At 43.6% G+C, this 25,209-nt stretch overlaps 2 protein-coding genes across 3 annotated transcripts in view; one reads left to right on the top strand and one right to left on the bottom strand.

The window, feature by feature from the left end:
* The window catches only part of LOC120950992 (pupal cuticle protein Edg-78E-like), a 175,672-nt gene that overhangs the window by 113,630 nt on the left and 36,833 nt on the right, over positions 1 to 25,209 (bottom strand). The window lies entirely within an intron of this gene.
* The window catches only part of LOC120951055 (agrin), a 49,423-nt gene continuing 27,897 nt past the window's right edge, over positions 3,684 to 25,209 (top strand). Inside the window, exons 1-2 of one of the 2 annotated variants that reach the window (XM_040369562.2) lie at positions 3,684 to 3,937; positions 5,281 to 5,620. In XM_040369562.2, the coding sequence (XP_040225496.1) occupies positions 5,560 to 5,620 (61 nt within the window). In that variant the 5' untranslated portion in view covers positions 3,684 to 3,937; positions 5,281 to 5,559. Of the gene's footprint in view, positions 3,981 to 5,280; positions 5,621 to 25,209 lie in introns of both variants that reach the window. The other variant, XM_049605856.1, reaches the window with a different exon arrangement.

Genomic DNA, 25,209 nt, shown 5'->3' with positions numbered 1-25,209 from the left:
CTCCTGTACTCAATGACTCACTCACGAACGTTCGAGCACGCCACCGCCTTTGCTTCCCGGTCGGGAAGGAATTATCAAACGCTGATCATCATTCGGCCCGATCGTCGTTACGCTCAGCATAATGTCCGCACCGGCTTGTAGGCTATAGCATAATATGACGGGACAGGGAAAGTTGTCGTTGACGCAGTCAGGCTTTTCGTCTGTTTAGACTTTCGTCCATATTTGCTGTTGCTGCTGCTGCTGCTGGTGCTGATGCTATTCGTTTGTTTGTCTGTTTGTCTGATGATTTCGTTAGCTGCGTTTCGAACCCTCTCCCACCCTATCGCTTACAGAACATGGAAAGCTGAATTAATGCAAGATAACCAGCCCGGTTAATAGTTGTTTACCGTGCGCCCGTGGACTGGACGGACTGGATCGCGATGGCCTGGATCTAATGCTGCAAGCGCAGACACGCAGCTATTTTCCCTCCCGTCCGAGCCCCGTAGATTCATAAATCATCTTCCCGGGCACACAAAAGCATCCGCGAGGCGGAAATGCAAGATATCTTTGTTGTATCGACACGGCGGCACATAATGGTGCCGTAAGCCATGAACCCCCGGGCACCATCCTCAACCTAATCCGGGCACATCTTTCGGCTAACGGTGCACTGTCACGCTCTGGGAGCCTTCCGTTTCGGCAACAGCGTCTGTTGCAGTTGTCATTTGGATGCAGAGGGCTTTTATCGTGTGTCGTGGAAAAGTGTGATATTTAAGCGTGAATGCAATTTTTCTAGATGCTGTCGATCGGACAGGAAAGATAAGAGGGAGAAATGTATTCGCCGGTGAAAAATTTCTTTACAATCCGGGGAATCTTCACACTGCTATTAATGAATTTGTACTGCAAATGTTGCCAAAGACACTGCGAATACATGCTAAGCAGAAAAACAGAACTATGGATGCAATTTGTAGTGGTACAGATATGACGAATTAGAAATGACAAGCAGGTAAAGTAATCCATGTTTTAAAATAACATTTCCAAGCATAATCTCTAACCAATAATCCCAAACCTGAAATTGATTCACAAATTATTAAACACAAACATTTTTGAAAAAACAATAATTCTCTGATTGTTCTGTTGTACCTATAACTGTAGATTGGTGTCTGTAGTTGTTGCATAAGTTTAGTTGTGGCAATTAAATATAATTTAAAAAAGACTAATTACAATCGAAGTGTAACAGTTTTTAAGCTTCAAGTTTGCTTTGAATATCCAAGACTACTGATGAAGTGTTAAAATTCTGCATAATTTAACTATCTTTATGTTAGATTTTAATTGATGAAAATATTAAATTTGACATAATATACAAAGTTCTGAAATGTGACCTTCAAACAGTCATGCATTGTTTCATTTGATAAGTGATTGTTTGAAATTCTTGTCATTTCTGTGTCATTGTTCTATAAATAAGTGAAAATAATATTTAAAAAAAATACCCTTGAAGATTCACTACAATTTACTGTTTTACCTGATACTATGAGTATATTTTTGATATCTATAACGGCAATATGGAAAAAGCCTAAGCACAATTAATGTGTGAGGATACAAAGTTGTTTATAGTTATTGTTACCCAAAATATTTTAGTTTTTTGGTCATTAAAAACTTGTATCAGGCTTTTGTTTATGTTTGTTTATGAAGTTATTTGTTTATGAAATGCAATAAAATCCAGTAGAATGTTGATACATAAAAAAATCAGCTGATACGGAATAAAATCTTTAATCTTTTTTATGTTTAAACTAAATCTTTTAAGAATAATTGAATTGAAAATTATTCCTGAATAAAAAAAACTGCATTTAAATTTAAATACTTTGTTAAAGGCCAGAAAACATGTCTATTCAAGAAATATATTTAATATGTAATCTATTTTAAGTCGAAAGGATAGTGTCTTAGTTCACCAAAACCTCTAATAATAAGCTTAAGGTTTAGTAGCTCAAGCTATCTGTTGATGTGTCTTATTCCAAACATAAGATTGTTTTATTCATTTTATTATAATGTATTTTTTTTATTATTTTTATTAGTTTATTATTACGTATGCCGTATTTTCAGCCCAATAATGGTGATTTATATTGATCTACAGCAAGGTATTTCCTCCTTGTCATTAGATTATTTTAAAGTTAAAGTTAAAAATGAGTAAAAATATAAATTTAACTGAAATGGTAATATAACCACATATATTTGGAGTTTAATTTAATTTAATTTAATTTTTTCATGTTTAGCAGCATTAAAATATCAATTACAATAAATGGAGATCGACCAAAGACCAAAGGCGAAATTAAAAATATATCTTATTATTGTCTATCAAAATTCTTAACTCTGCTTGCAAGGCTCAACTAGGATGTTTTTACGCTAATGCAGAAGTTTTTAAAAATACTAGAATACAAATTAGGCTTCAATGGACTTTAAACTATTGCAAAAAATTCATGAAAATCGAGAATTATACGAATACTAAAAGAGTTTGCTAAAGAGGAAGTCAAGCAGTATGCGTTGTCTCATGAAGAAGATATATTTGCGTTTATTTTATAAGATCAACTCGTGATTCTCAAAATACTTTATATAAGCTTAATTTAACATAATTCTTTGAATTGTATTATCAATTTCAAACGCATCTGAAGATAGCTGTCAATTATGTTGCCTTGCAGAACATCTTATACTTTTGGAAACATCTCCAGAAAATTAAAAATCAGTGAAACAAAGCATAAAATGCTAGAGCCCACACTACCATTTTGACCACCACCTAAAACACCTTCGGTCCAGTGTGCGAAAACGCAAAAATACACACACAAAACGCAAAACACCCACACGCACGGAGCGCCAGTGCGGAGTGCAAAAGAGACAGACAGAGAGAGATAGAGAAAGAAAATAACCTTTTTCCAGCCCCCCAAAAGCGAACAACCGACCGTGAGAGTTCGTTGCAATGCTGCTGCAATCTCAGCTGCACTTGCATCCGGTGTGCACTGGTCCACCCGTCCTCGGCTCACACTTTCTCCCATCGGCGGCACATGGACTCCAACTCGAAACTCTCCCGGTGACCGTGCACAATCTCATCAGCTCTCCCATTTCTCCACCTTTCTTCGTGTTCGGCGTTCGGTTCGTTCGACATCGCTCGGCGGAATCAAGAGTTGAGTTGAAGGTTTTGCTCTTCATTAACTCCTTCATCCCCTACATTCGGCGAGAGGATGAGAGCTCTCCACAGCGAGTGGAGCGTCACGATCGTTCGCTTTTCCTCGCGCAACTCTCAATCGAAGATCACGCCAGAGAAAAGTGCAACCCCCAAATCCTCTTTTTCCCGAAGCATCGGCCACAAAACAGGGGAAGGCCAAGAGTTGGAGATGTTACGCTTCGGGCTGAGCACGTCGGAGAGCGTTCGGTCGGGCCGGCTCACAGAGAGTGTGTTGCGAAGCCCCACGAACGGTGTCGGTGAGCGAACTCCTCCTGGGAGGCTGCACGCCGCTACCTTTTTGCGCCTCTTCCGGCACCAGCGAGGGAGAGGAAAGAAAGATGTGAAAAGCAAACAAAAGCAAACTCACCCCCCTCGTCCGGGACTGTTCGGACCGGGGGAGGGAGCTGGAGTGCCGGTGGCCGATTGCGCTCGCGGTCGCTGCGCCCGCGTTCGCGGCGGTCGTGGCTTTCTCTATAAATTCCGTAAGCCTTGGCATTGAAAATTCATTCTCGATTTATTTCTCCTTGGACTTGGACCAGTTTCTTCCAAACTCACCCCGAACCCCAGTTGGTGGAGCCGTTCGGAGTGCGCCGTGTGCAGTGTCTGTGTATACCTTCCCGACCGCCCGAGTGCGCTTCAGTTTGTTGCCTTTTCCCGACCACCAGTGACGGTGACTGCGAGTGCGAGTGCAAAGCCCCGCCACGAGTATTGGCCCTACACTGGTGTGTGCGAGCGCACGTGAAAGAGGTGCGTTTGGGTGGTTCGATTGTTTTGCGGTGAACGGATTTTCGTGCGTGATTTTGAGTGTTTTTGTTGAATGAAAGTTTCAGCGGACAAACGGAATGAAGTGTATAATTGGTGACAATGACTTAAACCCGTGCAAAAGAGTACAAAATTGAAGCAAATGGATTCAAATTTGAGTACCTCCAGAAAGTGATTGCAATGGACAACAGTGAAAGACACAACTAGTTATTGCACAAACTAATTAGACTCTGTCATTGGACTTCATTAACGATTTGAAACAGATAGTGTTGGGAAAGGATTTGGTGGTTGCTAACAGTTCGTTTACATTCCTTTCTCTCTTTCGAATCAAGGTTTAGCTCTTTTTATTTATAAACTCACTTAAAACAGAACTCCACTTGTCCAGACACAGACTTGTCGCTTGACCCTTTCCGTTATCGTTCTCATCTCAGAGACCGAACACGTACTCGAACCACACAACAAAAATACTACCAATTGTGCCAGTGAATGGACTGTGTTCGGCGACGGCAGCGGCGTTTCGCGATCGTTTCGTAGGTGTTTGGGCCCGACAAAGCGACTCGAAACTCAATTAAATGATAAAAGTGGCCAGAACCTGCTCCCGACAGCAGCTCCGCTTGCTGCACAGTCCCTCTGCTGCTGGCTTGGCGATCGTCATATTCTTTCGCCGATCGGAGACACATATACGAAAAATCGTTATCTTCGTTACGTTTGGCGATCGTTGCTGAGCCAAATAACAAAAAAAACGAACTGGATGGATTAATTAAGATGCACCGGAAGCCGGGCGACGGTGGTAGACGCATCGTTGCAAATTGCAAGGAACACACACACAAAACCAAAAAAAACCAAGAAGGAACGTCTTGTCTTCTCGACTCGACACCATTTGAGTGGGTTTTGGTTACGTTTGCCGAAAGCACTGCCGTGTCGTGATAATCAACGAAAATTTGTCATCCGTCCATGATGATGACGGGTTGATTTCGTTTTTTTCTTCTATTATGCTGTTTACTTGTTTTTTTCAGCTGTGATTTATCGCTGTCATACAGAGAGCAAAACGTTCATTATTTTTCATTTCAAATGAATGCTTTAAAATGAGTTATGTTTTAAATTTTGACGATTTATTGTCTTCAATAATTACTGAAAATGGATTTTAGTTGTGGGTTGCTATTTCATTTTAGGAGTTTAAAAATTAAATGCCTGAAGCAAGTGCTAATAAGTATTTCAAATAAATTTTGTCTAATGAACTTTCGTCACTAGTTCATCATAAATCATAATTTAATGTTCATCATTTAATTTCAACATTTGTTATATTTTATTCTCTGTTATGGTTTCAGACTATTTTAGTATAAACATTTTGTGACAGTGAAACAAGAAAAAAAGAAAACACTGAAAAGACGACCTACAAAAAACTATTCAGAGTGCATCGTGTGCATCCCCGCGAGTGAAACAGACCGCGAACGGTGTGTTTTTGTTGCGAAAAAAAGAAGCAAAACTCAAGTGCAGTTAAAACAGTTGCAACATTCTTGCAACCATTCGGAAAAAACGGTACATTCTGTGAGTGTGTTTGTGTGAGTGTGAGTGTCTGTGTGTGTGAGACTAATCGGAGCTCAACCATGTGGAAGCTGGTGACGCTGCTGGCGGTGCTGTTCGCGTTCGAGGCCAGTTTTGCAAAAGGTAAGGCATGGTGGCGCACGATCATTTGCAGTGAATTTATTTAAATTATTAATTTGACATGACAAAAACGGCACCGAGTGTACCCCGAGTGTGGTTATTCTTTTCCTTTTCCCCCCGTTCCTATTCAAATCATGCACGCCTCACCCGGGAAGGGAACGTTCTAGCGAGCGAGAGACTTCTTTGTTTAATTATTACTTTCCTCTGTTGGGCCGGCACGTTGCCCGAAGGACACGTGTCCACTTGGAGCACTTCATTCGCCGGCGCCCGAAGTGGGCCCTTTTAATTGAGGTCATCGTCAGGTTTTTGGTCAGTAATTAAAACTTCGACCAGGGCGAATGCTTTTTTCCCCTCACACAAAAAAAAACAACCAGACATCCATGCCTACCCAAGCGTTCATTCCACAAATAAACAGAACGAGCACACACACACACGCCAAAACCCCGAGAACAGCTCCACTTCAGCCCAGTGCTACGATTTTGATTGAAGGGTTTTCTGATTCGCAATTCATCCCTTCCGCCTCCTCCTCCTCCTCCTTCTCACCTCCTCAATACAACGTTTCATTCCGACCTCCATCTCGGTTCGGTACAGCCTGGGACGCGCACCGGCTGGTAAGATACCGGCACCGGTTTGCAAAATGCCGGCTTCCGGCCGGGACCGGATCCGTTGTCGTCGTCGTCGTCGTCCTTCTTCTGCCGATGGGAACGGAGCCGGCTGACGAATGTTTCGCAAGGTCCTGTGTGGCGCGTGTGTTTTGCGCGGTTTCCATACGCATTCGTTGCTTTTATTGCGCGTTTCTCCCGCACCGGGGCAACAGGGTGAACGGTGGTATTTACTTGCGAGCCAGTGAACTTTTGAACATTACTTTAATCGAAAGGTTGTTTCGAATTTTGATTGTTTTTATCTTTTTTCTGTTACTTAAAACATGCTTAGAAGATTAATTTGTAATAATATTAAATGCTTGTTTCAAGTTTCTTGGACAATTGAATATAAGATATCAAGAAAATAATAAATATTTTCAATAATAAAGAAAATTATTTAAGTTGGAACGAAGAACTTTCCCCTTGATTAAAGTTCAAAAATGAAATATGTGCAATTTTCCACATTTTTAGAAATAATTACATTGAAATTGCTACTTTAATTTTAAATTTAAATTTAAATCCTCTAAAATCGGTTTCTAAGCTTGGCAATTAGGGGTTTCTTACACAGATTGAAAAAAAAAAATATAACCTTAAAAAACTTTTTTTTTCTAAAAATATATTAATGAATCATTATAAAAAATCTACCTTGCTATTTTAACATTTATGACACACTCTAGCGCAACGGTGCAGCCGAAGAAGTAATCTACAATCGTGGCGTATTTCTCTTCCACATCGTCAACCACAATTTCACTGCTCATTCGAATTGCTCCAAAATGTGCCCTCCTCCTTCTCCTATCCTCTCCCACTCCCTGCAAGGAGCAGTGGAAACAGAACTGACTAGAAAAACTGACAGAAACTAACAAAAATGATGCCCGAGTGAGCTGCAATGGAAGCAAAAAATGTAAAACCAACTCATGACTCTTTCATCCCTCTTCCCTCTCTACTACCAACACACGAAAAAACTGCAATCCAGCGCATAAACGACCGGATGAACCTAAACGCACCTCCCCCAAAACAACCGTTTCCCTGCTTCACCCCCTTTGCCTTTGGGGGCAAGAAAAAGGCGCAGGAGAAAGCATCACGGCAGGATTGGTGTTTGTGTGTGCATGTTTTTTTTTTCTTCCGTGTCTGTATTTTTGCTGTTGTTTTGCTCCGAGCCTTCTCCCAAGCCCACCCCGATTTACCCTTTCCATCCCATGCTTTACTTAACGGTTGCACATGCGGATGAATTTCACTTTCCATTTCACGGTTCCCTTGCAGCGAGAACGCGCACAACCCACAGGGCTCGACGTTTATGCTTCCCGTCCCAGGGCGGTTTCCCAATCCACACCCATTGCACACGCTACACCTCCTTTCCGGCAGCGGGTGCGATGCTGCTCCCGGCAGTCCTCCCTGTCTACCGGATGCTACCACAAACAGTGGGTCCATGTAGTTCTCGTTAGTTTGTTTTTTTTTTCATCTCCTTCTTCCACTGCTCGCCCTCCAAGTCGATGGCTGTCTGACCTCGGTGCGCTTTAATGTGGGCAGCATAAGCATATATTTACTTTAACGCTCATTTCGCCCATCCCGAGTCGCTCGAAAGCTCATTTTCTCCAGTGAAGCAAGGTTCCTAGCAATGGGAAAGGGAAAACACAGAGATTTCTGAAACAGATCAGACAAGATCGGTCCCGACAGTGGGGTGTACTTGTTGACCTTTTGCTGCTGGACCTGCACGCTGTGGACGGTGGTTGGGATGCGGTCGGTGTTTAGGATTCCGGACACATCAAATAAAAGATAATCGTTGTGCGGAAAGCCAGAAAGCAAAGCCGAAGAAAAAACAGACACGAAAAGCTCCGACCTTTGTCCTTGAAAGCTCAGCAAGAGAAGGACTGACTCATGAAACGGCTCTATCAACGCTGCGCTGGAAAGTAACGCAGCTCGTTAAGAGCATGAAACCGAAATTGATTCATTATTTCCCGTTGGGCTGGCCACTTTCCAAGGACTTGTGTGTGTATGTGTTGTTGTGCTACGGGAACCATTATTCTCCCTTTCAAGGCTGGCAAACTGTGAGAATGTCTTTATGCAAGAAAAAAGGCAAGAAAAATCTACATTCCTTGTCAGATTTTCGTAGAAACTGTTAAATAGAAGTTCAGAAAAAAAGCATTCAGAAATGATATTTACAACTTGTAATTTTGGAAATAAAGCTTTATAATATTTGTTGTTATTTTTACTTATCAGCTAAAATATAAATTTAATTTCTGTGAGTTTAAAGGGAACCTAGGAATAAAAAAAATCAATTTCGCAATGCCCAGCTACAGTTATTTCTGGATTCGTTCCATTACTTCTCCACTTCTCCACGAGAGGCTAAAATCTGCTACGATACCGTTGGCTACATCATGCCCTTGCAAATCCCATGCCCAATGCAAAACTAGAGCAAACAGTTCCTTCTCCTACGTGTGTATGTGTGTTTTTCAAACCGTCAGAGTCTACTTCCATTTACCTTTTGCTTCTTGAAACTCACTTCTAATCAATTTCTTGCCATGCTTCATCTCACTGAAGCGTTAAACATAACACTCGAAACCGGCACGCGCTTGAGTTTACTTCGTTTCTGTTAAACTTTTCATACACACACTCACACCAGTAAAAGTACAATCACACTCTGATTTTCGGGTTTTGTACGTGGTGATCTTCAATCGAATCTATACGACCCTTCGAACGATAATCAAGCCGCGATTAATGCGTATCGAACGCTTCAACCGGCTAAGAAAACACAGTTTCACACCGACGGCGCTCTTCGCATTCAATCCTCCCTAAAACTCCAACAAACGTCATTGAGAAGATCTGAAAGGAAAGAATAACACTTCACTCCCCAAAGCAAAGCAAAAACCCCCTTTCCAAATGGATATCAATTAACCATTTTTCGTTCTACACTCCGGTGCGCCGGTGCGCTCGATCCACCGCTCTGGGCAGCTTTTTCTGACCTCTCCAGGGCCCCAGAAGCAACTCTTCCCCGGGGTCTAACCGCCGATTAATGACGTTTCAACAAAAGCGACAACCGGCCGGCGTAGGAGATTGAAATGAGGATTTGCCAGAAATGGGAATAAAAAAAAAGACGACTACCAAGAACGCTTGTACCGAGTGGTTCCGAGATGGAGTCGATCGTTCCGGGTACACATTGAGCGGGAGAAATCGGCCGTTAAAGTCGTCCGCTACTGCTGCCACCGATATGTACGTACGAATAACCGCGATCCCAGCAGCAGCAGCAGCAGCAGCATGCCCAAGTTCGTGCTCAAGGTCTCTGAACTCTGCGGGTCTTCGGGCTGCAACTGGTTCGCATCGGAAGGTCCAAAACCGGGCGTGGTTCATGCAAGCCGGAGCAGCTGTTACGCTTGGGAAGATGGCAGCATTACGCAGACGCTTCTTCGCCACTTCACCGTCCTTGCTGCTATGTTTGCCCTTTCATGTACACGGCGCGAACCTTCGGAAAGGATCGTGTGGCGGGCAGAAGAGATTTACAGCGCCAACCCGGTGCGTAGATTAATTGCTATGGGAGAGAACTGATTAAACCCTGAGTATCAGAGGAAAGGATTGCATCCATGCGGAAAAGTTAGTGCGATGAGAGAGACACATACAACCGGCGATCCTCTCTCTCTCTCTCCATGGGACGTGGGACAATGATCTATTTCTTCACGCCCTGCCGAAGATCATTGCCAACCTCACATTAAGCGCATTACTATTATTTCAATCTATTCCGGATTATCTTCACCACGCTCTAACCACACTACTGCAGACACATGCACAAAAAAAGGGTGGCCATTCAGCACTTCATCACTTGAATGGCGATAATGGCAATGAAAGAGAATTACAGCCCAGTTTTAGCTAACGTCATCTGAGCGGATGATCCCAGGGTGAACCGTCGGATGAAGATGTACATCCCACGAGTTTAATAATTCAATTAAATCAAATCACTCTGACAGAGTGGTCACAGTAACAAAAAATAACCATCTTGCCAGACTTTGCTGTCTCACGAAAGAAGGTCCTGAGCAGAAACGCCAGGAACTAGTGCTAACCGGTTTCCCTTTGGCACCACCGACCGTTTTCTGAAAGCTTTGTTCCATCGACGTGGAGTCGCAACACACCGGAACATCCAACATGATTTTCGCATGTTCATGAGATCGTATTTACTTAACTCACATGCTCCCCACCGGATTCCTGGCCCTGCATCTTCCCATCCGCCACCTCAATCACTGCCTCCCCATCTACTTCGGTCGGTTCTTCTGCGGGTCTGAAAGTTGGGAGCCATCCTGGGCGCCATTCCCGTGCCCCGTGTGGTCAGCGGTCAGCTTCACTCACACGACGATGATTTACGACACGGCCGTTCGACACCGGGCGGTCGAAGAAAACTGGCATAACTGGAGGTGCAAAAATCGAATCAAAACTACCACACACTGCTGCCTAGGCATGGCATTCCCAACGAACGAACTCCGGCCACAGCACAAGACGATAGCAACCAACCATAGCCGTTTGATCTTATTGTTGGTTCAGTTTTTCTTCTTGTGTCTGTGTGTGTTTTCTTCGCACATTCGCACGCCGATTGCATTCACACCGGCCGAAACCGCTCGGGTTCTATTCTAGTGCTGTCCCACTCCACAGCGGTTCGTCCGGCCTTAAATTTACGCGCTCGTTAACTTTTATTACGAGCTGTTAGGACATGTGTTATGGAAGAGGCGGAGAGAGGGCAAAGGGAGATGGTGGGTAACGAGCGCAAGGGAAGCACCGATTAGCACGCTGTTGCGTTGGTGTGCGATAAAGTTCGAATTCCATATTTTACTCCTAATTGTAATGTCATGTACTGACTACAATCAGGAGATATTGTGCCGATATGATACAATTGATAGGGTTATGATGGATGACATTATTCACTTTATGATCAAGTTGATAAATCTTATTTTGTGTTTCTAGTTTTTTCTAGTTTTGCCTGTTTTCGTTGTATATTTTTCTGTAGCTTTAATTTTGATTCAATCTTTCATTTCATTTTATTCCTCTTCTTTCCTTTCATTTCATATGTTTAACCAGTTTCTAGTTAACTGTTACAAATTCAATGCTTTTTCTTTAAGATCATGTTTATTGACTTGACAAGTTTGACAAAGCTTAATGTGTTTTTTTCTCGTTTTTCTTTATTTTAAGTTTCCTTCTATATATTTTTTTAATTGTTCACTTCGATTCTTCTTTCCTATTTTATTTCTTTAAATCTTTCATTCTTAAAGCATTGACATTATATACATTATTTATTTTTGCTATGTTTTAATTTTATTACTTTTTAACTGATTCAATTTATTTTACTCGGGTTCTTTTACCAATCTACAATTTATTAGTGTTTACTTGTTTTTAGATGTGTCCTTACTTAGTTGTTATTGATGTTTTAATTTTTAATTTAAGTTTTCTTCTATCATTTTTTAAATTATTCACTCCGATTCTTCTCTCCAATTATATTTCAAAAAATCTCCCATTCTTAAAGCCATGACTTCATCTGCTTTTTTTGTCTTTTTTCTATATTTTAATTTTATTACTTTTTAACTTATTCAATTTATTTTACTCGGTTTGTTCTACTAATCTACAATCTATTTGTTTTTACTTTTTTTTAGATGTGTCCTTACTTAGTTGTTATTAATGTTAGGTTTATTAAATTTACGCATTATCTTCTGCACTAATATCTCTTTTTTTGTCTGTTTTAGTTTTTGTTGAATCTATAACTAATGCTAATTGCATTGATTTCTTTATATTTCCTCATACTCTCACACTTTTTATTAAACAATCCTATTCCTTGTTTTCCACCCCCTTCCATGTTATCTCATCATCCACTGGAACGCAAACGCGATACCCGATAGTAAATCTTCATGTTCGCAAACTGTTCATGTTCACAGGGAAAAGAGCAAGGAGAGAAGAAGTAGGCAAAAAAAGAATCCACTCTCTTAACAGCAAACGATTAAAACAAGATCAATATCGCGGGAAATCACGAGACAACCGGAAAATGTCTAGAACGCCATGCACGCCATGTGAGTTCTAGTCAACATTCCCTTCCCCTACCAGGCGTCCTTTCCATCGCACGGAGCGTGTTAGAAGAGCATCGTCGAGCTATGTTCGGTTGTCGCTTTTGTTTGTTTTACTATGCTGTGCTGTGCGTTTTTTTTTCTCTCTCTCAACCAGTAGCTGCCAGCGGGCATCCACCCAGTGCCTGCCGGTACAATGACTCCCGGGTGACACGGGTCTCCCAACCCCTGTCGCCTTGTTCCCAGTTGCGCGACTCTAGCATCGCCTAGGAATCCGGTAGAACCGCTTGTCCAGCTTCCAAACCCCGTCCGGACTGTGTGTCTTCTCGAGCGCGCGGTTTTTTCTTCTCCAGCTGCGCATCTGCGGTATAAATTATCTGTGACCGTAATAAAAAAAAATCTCGCAAGATAAGATGACACGATAAGACGATACGATTGGTAGTGGCGGAGGCTGGAGACTCGCTCCATTGCGGGTTGCCTTTGCTGAGTCTCTCTCCCTCTCTTTCTGGTGGCGCTTTGCCCTGGGTCGAAGATTCGTCGGAGCGATATAATTACAAGCCCGATCCGTTGACGAGAAGATTTGCAACCGTTTGCGGACCGTTTGCTGGCAGTGTGTCATACGTTTGACGGGCGGTTGCTGCCGCGCTGAGGATTTTCTCCGCAGACTGTCGCTGATCACTGGCGGCTGGCGGTTCCGGTGGCTCTCCATAACTCCGTAGCGCTATAGCCGAGATTTAACGGTTAGCAACAGCACATGGACGCTCCTAGAAGGCTCTTGCAAGACTCAAAACCTAAGCATCGTATGTTTATGCGCTGCTTTGTTGACACTTTGCGTGAAGCAAGCTCCAATATCCAAAAGCAGCGGGGTGGAAATACTTCCACCGAAACCATACTCCACCATCACCAGACACCAAGCTCCGTTACAATCCGCGCCTCGAAGCCTCAATCCACTCATGCACGTCCATCGCACCACCACCAGGCGATCCGATGGCGGGAAAGTTTACTCTTAACCCGATTTTCGGTGTGGAAAAGGTACACGATACACTGGCCCGATCTTCAACCCGCCAGAAACAATGCTTCCGTGTAGCGGTGTGTCCACCGCTCCCCCCCCCCCCCCCCAAAACATTACCCCGACGAAATCTTCACACGCCCCACGCCCAGTGTCTTAACGCCGAAAGTGTCGAAAGGTTTGAATATTCATCAAGCCACGCATTGTCCCACGTCTAGCTGAGGTCGCAGGGGGTCGCAGGGGTTTGGAAGTGTTATGCTCGCGGTGTCAAACCACCGAACCGCAGACCGCGAGCCAAGACCGGGTCAGTGGCGGGACGGGTCGGTTCGCATCGTGCAGTTGACTTTTCGGCTAAGTAACGGTTAGTAAGCGGACGGTGTTGCGAAAAACTTTACGCCAAGAATTTGGACGCCCGTGGTTTACCGGTCTGCATGTGACCGCTTAACGACCACACACATACACACATACGCACACACACACATGCGGAATTGGGGTGCAAAGAAAGTTGTTGAAAAACCAACTTCACCAACACTTCACCGCTCCAGGTGATGATTTTTGGCAGTTAAAAGCAAAACAATGCGGCAGAGGGGGGCTGCAGTGGCTGTTGTTTTTGCTTTGTTTGTTTTTGGTTGCTTGTTTGAGTGCGATACACGCTCTTGTCGGCGACACAGTCCAGATGCGGTGGTTGTCCAAAGTAAACCAAGTCACGAGGTGATGGATGTTGGTTGGAGCGGTGCAAGAAGAAAAGAAGATGTGCTATTTGTTTAACTCTAATCACTGCGGACAGTTTGTGACAAACAGGGACATTTGCTAATTGGTTGCTAATTTAAAGAACAAAATAGCTAAAATATCTTGAAAGTGGTCAGTTGTGAAGCAGCAGCTGTATCTGGTTGGCATAAGAATATAAACAGAAATGTAATTCAAGATACTTTTTGATATTAGGGCCAAAAACTATGTAAAAACTCAATAACAATTGAATAAATAATAAAGCATGATAAAAATTCTTCTTTTAGCTCAGTTTTTATAATTTTGGACTAAAACTATCAGCATTGAAGAAGCTAAGTTATACACAAAAATAGTTATTATAAACATTCCTTGAACCGACATCAACTACTTAGGCTCTTTAATAATAATATTTAGAAGTTTCTGCCAAATATTTAGAAGTCTCTGGTCTAGGTAACACCAAAAATAATTTAAAAAATCGGGAGAAAAAAAACTTTAAACAAGCTTACCGAATTCTGCACAAAACCAAAGGAAAGTATTTCGCAACGACCTCAAGCGCACTAGCACTTCGCTAAAACCACAACAGTATAAACTCACAGCCACAGTAGAGGTGACAACATGACACAGGAGTGTTGAACATATTGTTCGGTCATAGCACCAAAACCACAGCCCACTTTTGCTGGAGTTTCCTTTGCATAAAATTGTTCAATGTCAGCCGAGAGAAAACCCAAAATTTGGCGTTCTTTCGTGAATCTTTCCAGTGCATCATACAAAACAGACAAAAATACTTTTTCATTCTGTTTTAATTTTATTTTTTTCTGTAAATTCTAATCTGCTTTTTTCCAAAAAAAAACAATTAGAAAACCAATAGTACTTTAGATGCATCCCTAACATAAGGCTACGTCAAATTGCATTACATCCCTTCGACAGTTATTTTGCTGCTGTCACAATCAACGCAGCAGCTAGCCGGCGGTATTATCACTCCCCCGTCTAATCCATAGCTTACACGCACTTATTACATTTTGCAAAACACACCCGGCACCGGCAAACACACTCACACACACACACACACACACCATGTGACCCTAATGGGCTTGAAGGCGTGTATGTAACGTGCGTCCGGCGAAACGGAGACGAACCTCAGCCCAAAATAAAACCCCGCACCATTTAAACGCAGACTACAAAACGCGCTCCAATCGGTAACGAGTGCAGTGTGGCAAAAAAATGTTTGTAAAAATTGGCAAAAAAAAATCTCTACCACCAATGCTCACTCACGGATCGCACGTGTGTTACACAATCTGTACGGCGGCTTACCGGAAACAAGCGTGAAAGTAATTTCACAACGGCGGGCCCCGATTAAGGCCAGCCGCTTGGAAAAACGCTTTTGCAATAAAGAAAACGCTTGTGGAGGTGGGAAAAACTGCATCAACAACGGTGGCATGCAGATGTGGAAGCTTTGAACGGGTTGCAATAGTGAAAAAAAATTGGAATAATCACGCTAAACCGTGAAGGTCCGTTTTGGGGGCTGCAGATTGCATACCTGCTAGGCGCAACGTGACGGATTATCCTTTCGTTTTGCAAATTCGAACGGAAATAGGTCGCTGCGCTTAATGGAAATTGGAAACAGGCTTTACCTAGGGTCTTAAGCTGGAGAGCTGTAAATGAGGCAAACCGAACTGAGGATAGCTAATCAACTGCGCAAACAAACAAGCAAACAAACCGAAATCTGCAACGTAATGAGACAGTTCTAAACAAATTCAAACACGAATCAACCGATGCTTTACGCTTCCGAGAACGATTCTATATGCTTGTTTTTGATGTTCTTTAAAGAAAGACTACGTAAAGTCCGATCTTCCCAGACGTGAAGAAACGCTTCCAAGCATCGTTTTCCTACATTTTCTTCAACTTCTTGTGTGATCAATGAGGAGAAAACGAAAGAAGAAAAAAAAACTCACAAAAGACAAACGGTGTGCATATTTGTGCCTACCGATTAGCTACGCTTCCGTGGCGTAGACTTGTCGCTCAATTAGCAGCACCGTTTCCAAGCCGGAAGGCAGGAAACAATCAACGGCACCACCATAAAACGTTGTGGGAGGCGGGCAGAGGCCGCACCTACCGCAGCGAAATCCAGTAAACCACTACCACCACCAACACCTAGGGATGGAGAAATTCCTCAAAAAAGGTGTCAAATGTTTGGTTCTGCTGCTGATTTTCCGTGTCAAACCGATTCCACACAAACCCGTGATACACATCCATATCCCAAATGGTGGGAAAACTCACCGGTCCGGTGGCTCGCCGTGTTTCCACGCGCCTGATTTATGTAGGTTTTTCCTTCTGCCCGCAGTTGTTGTTTTCGCTCAGTTCCGGTGGCAGATCAAACGCTGTGGTAGTGATAGTAGGGTGGGAAGGGTGGCTTTGATAGTTCCACGCTTGCTGCGCTTCAGCATTGAGGTGCTGTCCCCCCTGCTCAATACGACCGCCTCAAAGAGGACAGCGCGAATGACTGGAAATGGGTGTAGATAGCGCGGAGAAGCGGAGCAAAAAAAAAACGCTCAATGCGGAAAGATTTGCTTGAAGAAAATCTACCAACAGAAGGGAACGATTGGGCTGCTTCTGCTGCAAAAGGGACAGCAGCAACCACAACAAAGAGATACACGATCGAAACACTAGCACAAACAACAACCCTCAATTGTGTTATCAGTGTAGAAGGGTTTTATGTTAATTAGACGCTCGCGCACACCGATGATAAGGGCTACATAATGATACGCTTTCCGGCCTCGCTTTACACGCTGCTGTGACCAACTTTTGATTCCTCTTTTCCCTTGTTTTATGGTGGAGTTTAACCTTTTTTCAATTAACCGCCCCGGCATTAAGATGCGCGTGTGGAGATGAGAGTAATTTCCCCAGACTAGTGTTGCCAATGGACGCTAAAATGACACATATCAGTGTGGTGCACTTTGTCTGCCTGCCTGGTTCGTTTGCTGTAATTTATTGTGTATATTCATGATACTCCCGATGCTTACGAAGGTACTGATCAGCCTAGTATGGTAAAGAAAGCAAAAACGAACCCTAGAAAGTGGGGCAATTCATTGGTGCATCAACAGAACCGATCGATTCGCTTCTGCACACACACTGCAATAGGCTAAGCGCCTGTTGTTATGCAACCGTTAAAGCTCCAGATCACTTTTAAGGGATAAATTTCCTTTTACACCTTGATCTTCTCTTTCATAGTACAATCATACGTCGATTAGCTACTGTTTTTTTGTGCATGCACTATTTGCTGATCCCAATCATTCCCTGCCTATTAGAAACAGCTTTTACTTCCATCTTTGGCACAACAATGAACCCTCCGATGAGCGATAAATCAATAAATCGTTTTAATACCTCTGATTTAGCACCGATTTATGTCACACATCACACACCAACAGACACAGGCCCGTTTCCCCCCGAAGAGCAATAAAGTAGGCCAGTAGTATGTTTGACATTTCGCGTCTGGGAAAGCAAGTTCGTTCCTTCGCACCACGGGACGGGCGAAGAAAAATGTTATAAATCGCGCCAATCCATCTTACTGCGCCGTGAAGGTGGCAGTTGGTGTTTTCTCACCCTTCCGAATCAATCGATCACGCAGCGGTTGGGATGGGAAGACCACTATGCGCTACCCTTGCTGCACCGCACAACCACTTAGCGAAGAATGAGAAATAATTGAGGAAAGGGGCTAGCCGATGCTAGACTTATTGGCCCATCAGTGCAATCTCGATTGGAATGTATTTATCACTCTCTATCTCTGTGTGTTTCTGTTTCACCTCTTGCTCTGTCACCATTCCTAACGGATGGGTCAGTGTTATTTGATATCCTTTTAGCGGATTCCGTTTTCATTCGCAGCGCTGCACTTTTCCATCCTCTATTTAACACGCTTGTTTTTCTTTCTTTCTTTCTTCTTGCTTTTTCAGGTGAGCATATCTGTGCTGTGTGAGTGGCTGTCTAGCAGACGGCCGTTAGTGGCACCTTCAAGAATCGATAAGCCGCAATCGATAAAGCAAAAGGGAAGACATTTGAAATGTAATAAAACTGGCAACGGGAAATGACGGTTTTCCACCCGGTTAAGCTTCTACGTTTTTCACAAGGGCAGAATGTGACGAGCTTTTTTTCAAGCGGGGGAAAAGGTGCTCAAGTAAGTGTGAGAACCAATTACAGATTGGATGACATGTGCGGGATTGAATTTTCCAGTTGAATTCGCGTTCTAAGAGAAAATGGTGATAATGTGACCTTGACCTATATTCGATAACGCTATCATTAAGTAAATATTCTTCGAATCTCTGTTTCAGACATATTTTTTTAATTTTTATGACACATTTTGACATCAGTTATACAAATCTTTGCACCAAATCATTATTACCAAAACTCATCATAATTACATAGAATATTACATCTTTATGTCTAACGAATTGATTCAATAAATGTAAAGTTATTATTACTTCCTAGCTCAATTTGAAAATTATTTCCTTGTTTTACTCTAAAATCCTATTAATTCAACGTTTTGAGCATTATCATCACATCCTAACTTCTTGGAATGGAATGCAAGGATATGAAAACATAAAAAAACATCGTGTTCAACTATCTGCAACTCAAACAAATTAGTTCCTCTTTATAATGTCCGTTCTGATTTCAAGTACTAAAAATCAGATTACGTCATGCAGATTAGTAGCACACACACACAAACACTCAATGAAGGTTATTAAGCAACAGCGGAAAGCATCTCTTGTTTACTTGTTTGCATAACGCACCAATTTCTCCCCGAAAGAAGCAACAAAAAGCTACAATAACTTAGCAATCTAAAGCTTTCTACGGCATCACACAAAACCCCATCCATCCAAAATCCTCACAAGTGCAGCACGAGTGCAAGTGACATCGACCGCTCGGCAACACGCACCAGGCCGCTCGAGAGGTGAAGATGACAGATTTAATCTAGCCCCGAACAACGGCCACGACATCGTCGTTTACATCCAGCGCACATTACCGTGGTTTCGCTTCCCTTTTTTGTGTGTCCATCCGGTCCCTCCCGAACCCAATCCCCAGGGAGCGAACAACATAATGGCACAAGCACTACAGAGCCAGCGACCAAACGGTCGACAAATATGCTGTTAAACTACCCCGCACTCCCCCTCCCAATTGGGTCGAGCGACGGTCGCTCCACAAAGGTACAGTGGGAAATAGTGTAACATCTTAAGCGGACACTGCCTCCCGAGAGCGTCTTTGTGGTTCGATTTGGTTGCTGTAAGGCGGTGGAAGAGCCGGCATACAACAGACCAAAAAGAAGTACACCGGGCAGAGAGGTAGAATAAATGTCACGGTAAGGTTATGTACTTGAGGATGTCACCAACGGTCACCACTGGCAAACCACAACGCAACGGGGAAGAAATGCTTCTTCTCAAACTCCAACCGCCAAACGAACACCGCGACACGGTTCGAACTCGCGTGAACTGCGGCTGAAGCACTGAACAGAATGAAGAAGAGGAAGAAGAAAAAAAAACACTCCAACAAGGAATCCCGCTCACATTGCCCAGCCGCATGTACCGTGCTGCACGTACGATGCGTTACAGAACATGAAGTTATTTCACCGCGCCGAGTCAGAGTAAAGTGACAAATGAATGTCGGCAATTTCTTTCCCCGGCAATGCCGGTGTGGGTTGGAGGTTGGAGCCAAGATGCACTTTCATGTTGAGCGAAACACGTCGCGCCATCTGTCGGTGACAGGAATGCTTTTGGCAGGGGGGAAGGGGGGATTGATATCCAAGGGGGCCATAAAAAACAGTGAGATGGAGAGGACGGAACGCAACAATTGTTGTGTGGTTCTGCTCTTGCATTATAATAAACGGGCATTGGAAGCGGAGGGACAAAACGCTGAGCACAGAGCTGCCGGCGGACGACGGTTGAAATGTCGCGATCCAGGACGTGCTGCCGAGCAACATGTGCTATATTTCTTCATACCGTTGACGTCTTACTGGTCCCCTCACGGCCCCCTTCCAAAGGCTGAAGAGAGGGTTTCGGTTATTCACTTTAAACCATCCCAGCCGTACGATACAGAGACGTGAAATACAGCGCACCAGAAGTTCTCCGAAGCTGTGCAGATTAACTTCAAAGTCCCGTGTCCTAAGCAACCGTTTGTCTTCGTTTTTTGTTTTTTGCCTCCCCTAAACGATGACGTGCTAAAGCAGGCCCAGGCCTTAATGCCCGGCCGACTTTCGACACGTTTCGTGTGTCGGCTTTTTTAGCGCATGCGCCTCACGTCCTCCTTTAATCCCACAGGCCGTTAGATCTTAGAGCACTGCTCTCAAACCTCCACCCCTCCGCCAGTTCAAATTTAATACAGACCCGATTTATTTGCTTTCAACAATGGCACTCAACGCGTTGCGCGAAATATCTATCCCGTGCGAAATCCCGCCGCTGCACTGCAACAGAAAGCGGGACAGATCATAACGCCACACAACGGGCCCGGACTGAGCTCCAGCTGAAGATTAGCTGGAAGGTGTGTGGGTAGGCAGGATGGAAATCTTGGCCGACGTTTTAATTGACCGTGTCACCGCCCGTCGTAATGAAGCCGTCAACTCGATAGTGTTCGATCTTGAGAAGAGAGAAAAAAATGGACACTAAGCTCACCGGAACCGGTATCGGATTGAAGTGAGCCGTTTTGATTTGTCAACGATCATGTCAAACGGTACATAGGGAATGGTTGGGATAAAGCTTGACCTAACCAGCCCATTCGTTGGTGTTAGGATTTTGTAATACACAAAGAGTGACATCATCCGTTCGATGGTCAGATTATGAAGTAATATTTTATGCTTTGGTTGATGTAGGAGAGCAAAAGGTACTGTTCAATGAAAATGTATCCTGGTCATGGCACCAAACTATATTCGCTTTTTTCTTCACAATATTAAGGCAATCTGAAAAAACTTATTTATTAAACACAAATTTAGGAATTAAATTTAAGTAAACATAGCTGTTTAATAAAAACATAACTATTTCAAGTGATTTAAACTAAACTTTTGTTGCTTTTGCATTGAGCTTTTAAATTGTGAATTTACTAGGTGATCAATACTAGATTGGAAAAAAAAGTGTAAATGTTTGAAATTTATGTTGGATCACTGTATCATCCATATTCTTCTTTGTTTTGCTACATTTTGTAAAGTATTTTTACAATGATTGTCTTTTAAAACCTAATTTTCAAGCTTTTCCTCTAATGCATGCAGCATGTGGCAATTGCTGCACACAAACAAATGGTGCCGGCCATCCGCTTTGCCTTGAGTTTCTCCTTTCATATTATGATTTATTGCCTGTTCTGTCCAGCTGTCTCATAAACCATTCTCCCTTTAATAAGCTAACCTTCCTCCCTCCGCACTTGCCAAAGTGACAATCCTCTGTCAGGTTTTACAGTTTTGTCTAATTGTTTTTTTTCCCGCGAAACAGTTAGCAAACCCATCCGCTCCTTACATCACATTCACTTGTCTACCACAGCCCGCAAGTGAACCTACCTACCCCGGGACGATCAAATGGCGCGCATGGTGCAAAAAGAAAAATCGCAACACAAACACACACACACACACAGACCTAACTCCAACCTAACAGTAATCACGGCGCAAACGGTTATCTGGTAGCAACGAGCAGCAAAGGATAAATCATCATCCGTCGAGCGATCGATGTTTCTGTTCGCCCGTTTGGCGGTAGTGCTCGGGGATGGCAAAGCAGTGTGTTTGTGTGGAGGAAACGGAGCGAAAGTCAATTTATTTAATGATCGACAGCGCGGCTCGAGCTGCACACATACACACTGTGCTGAGCGTCACTCAACGGGCTGGCTTTTCACTCTGTGTGTTCGATACTTTTCAATTTGCGTTCTGCCTTTCCCATAGCGGCAAACAACGGAACGGGCGACGGAAGGCCGAGTATACCGCTCAAATAGCAAACACCGTGAAAGTAAAATTGTTTTCCCGGGATTTGCACACTGCCGCGTGGTCCGTTACACAGCGGAGATCTTCGCCAAAGAACGCCACAGCTCCCCGTGCCAGTGTTTGTTGCTGTCCGTTTTTTTCTTCCGTGGGCGTTTGTGGGAGACTAACTTATTCTTTACCATAATGGGGAGGTGAGACAGAAGGGTCGGGTGGCAACAAAATATTACCCCCATCAACCTGCTAGCTCGTTTGTACCTTTTACGACAATCCGCCACGGACATTGTTAATCATGGCAATTATTATTTGTCGACTTTTCACGTACCCTTTTTTTGCGCGAGGTTCAGACACACAGCGCACCAAACGGCAACGACGACAGCAACACAAAAGTTGTTCCCATAACATACACCTGACCCTTTTAAGTTCAAACGGTGATGCTCTTTTTTTACAACGGGAAACAAAAAGCTACAAATTTCCACGCTCCAAAAGCCCATTCCACCGCAGCGGTAGTAGTGTCGATCGTTTCCGACATACCTCTAATGGTCCCTCCACGCTCAGAGAAATATCCCGTTCCCGACTTTCCGATCGTATTCGCCAACCATTTTGGCGAAGATCACGATCAGCATACGAAACCCTTCGTGCCATCGTGGTGTGTGCATTCTTCGGGATCCATTACGCAGACCGCCTCAATGACAGGACGTCGCTGTTCTTTTTGGGAAGCATCTAAGCCACCACACCGGACCGAATCTAAAAATAGGGCCAACTCTGCGCCAGCAGCTCCCGAAGGAGCGCCAAGCCTATCATCACCTTATTTCCCTAACAACCGTTGCTTAGAAGCGCCCGGCAGCGGTGCTTGTTAGCCACCGAAGAGCGCGCCATTCCATCGCACCAATTAATCATTAGACTAATTTCGCGTCTGCGTGTTGCAAATCTTCACTTTTGCTTCCCTGCTTTGGTTGGGGTTTTGTTTCCGCAAGCGGCCAGCGGCTCTCTCGTGCCCACAGATGACTGACCAGAGCTGGAAGGTAATTCGATCAAGAGCAGCAGGCTGCTGGATTGTTTCTTGGGAAAGCTCCCAGGGTTTTGAGAAGGTGCGGGGCCTATGCCCGTTCGTTCGGGGGAAAGATCTAGCGGCACTTTAAAGCTTAACCTAAAGTTTACGCCCGATGATGGAGCTCCGCTGCCGACACCTGATCATCGATCAAGTTCTATACACTCTACCCAATTCCCAATGGTACTTGAGGCTGAGCTGAGTGCACTTCACTCGTCGATCTTCATTATCTGTGCTTGTGATTCAATGAACTCCAATTCTTGCAAAGAGAGTGAGAGAGAACAGAACACATTCGAGATGCAGTTTGATTAATAGAGTCCTTTCAAATAACTCACTCCTTTCATGGCTCGGCGAACGATCTCTCCGCGCCACTGAGCCGAGAAGATAAGAAATATCTACTACATGCAATCATTTCTCTTCCCGATGCACCATTAGTCTCGACCTTAGTCGGAGCGTGGGTTTGCATTGAGCCGAAAGGATGGAATCGGGACAGTTCTATCACACGACGATTCCTCATTAGCTCCAATGCAAACCCTATAATTGGGTTAGCCGGGCAGAGCCGTAGGATCAGTGGACGAATCGAGCCCGCATGCTCGCCAGCGCCAGCGAAACCGATCGTCCGAAGTTACTGGGCCCGATGATTATAAAATAAAATCCCCTCTCTCTGCTAGCGATCGTGCTAGCTTTTTGCAAATCAATTTCAAACGAACGCCCTGGCCACTAGACACCGATCTAATGACCTACTGCAACCCCTTCTAAGCTTCCCGATGCCCGCTAGATAGACGGAGAGGAGTTCTCTTTTTTTTGTTATTTATTAAAACGTTAACCTTATTAAAAATGGCAAGATTAAAGAGTCACTCCCCGTGCAAGATACGCAAGATCACCGTCATTCCAAGCACTACACTGATCCCTTCAACGTTCCACTCACGTTTACGATAGTTTATGAAGAGCTGTTTCTTCGCCGCTGCTCTTCGAGGTTTAGCTTCTGCCCACGATCGTTATCGTTCGGATGGGATTTTAGTACATTTTGTGCTGTTTTGCCGTTGCCGTTTTTTCTAACCGGGCTACAACCGGCGCTAAAAGAAACGCTCCCTTGCATTGCCACACCCCACAGGAAGCGAATCGTTTCCTCCTCCCCTCAAACGTGGGCGATTCATCGTCCGGTGCTTTACCTGCCCAGCCAAGGTTCACGTTCGAAATAACAAGATAATTGGAAACACGTGTTCACGCGCCGGCTGGAGCAAAACGGCGCAAAATCATTCTTCGCCAAGAGGTGCGCGAGAATAGATATTACACGCTGGAAGAAAAACGACTGACCATTCATCCAACCGCGTTGAGCGAGAAACTGCCTCGCCGTCCCGGACACTCCAAAATGCGATCCAGCAAAAAGCTAACCGGTACATTATAGTTATAGACAAATCGTTTTCCATTTTGTCGGCTTCTGCTTGTTGGGAGCAGCCTTTTAGGGGTTTTTATTTTGCTGGTGGTGTTGCTTCTTGTTTGCAAGCACTCGCACACTAAATGATTTGCAACGAAAAATCAGCGATCTGCACGCAATGCTTTTTCTGCTTTTTTTCTTTTTTCTTTCTTTGGTAAAAATAGATCAAAACGATTGATCGATGTTGTTTTGTTGCTTTCTTCCCTGCCAATATGATACTGATCATTACCGAAGTTTCCGATTCTCATCTCGTCTGACGTAATTTTGGTGTGTTCTACTATGTGTTTAAGAAAAAAAGATGAATTAGTTCGGTTTGGTATGATCTCATTACACTCTTGTTATTTACTCCAACACACAAAACAATTTTTCTAACAAAATATAAGAGTCTATTTAACTGTACAGTTTGTTGTTATTTTTTCAAATCTCCCATAAAGATCAATTCTCTTATATCAATTATTAGCTAACTTAAAATCCCACACTTTTATCGAAATAATGCACATTAAAACAGGTAAAAACACATTTTCCATTTGAACGCTACCATCAAAAGACTTCAACAGTCCGTAAAGAGACGAACCCTCTCTTTCTTCCCACCGCACAAGCGCTGCACCGTTGCATCGTTTCAAACCCCGTTCAAAGCTGCACCTAATCCACCCATATAAACACGGTTCAAAAATCAATTCCATCATGTATTAACACCATTTAAATCAACCACCAAACCGCACACATAGTGCGCGTGCTGTCGGCAACACCAAAAGAATAATC

The sequence above is a fragment of the Anopheles coluzzii genome, chromosome 2, assembly GCF_943734685.1.
Source record: "Anopheles coluzzii chromosome 2, AcolN3, whole genome shotgun sequence".
Taxonomy (NCBI): Eukaryota; Metazoa; Arthropoda; class Insecta; order Diptera; family Culicidae; genus Anopheles; species Anopheles coluzzii.
The sequence above is the reverse complement of the archived record's forward strand: the minus strand, read 5'-3'. Positions and strand labels throughout refer to the sequence as shown.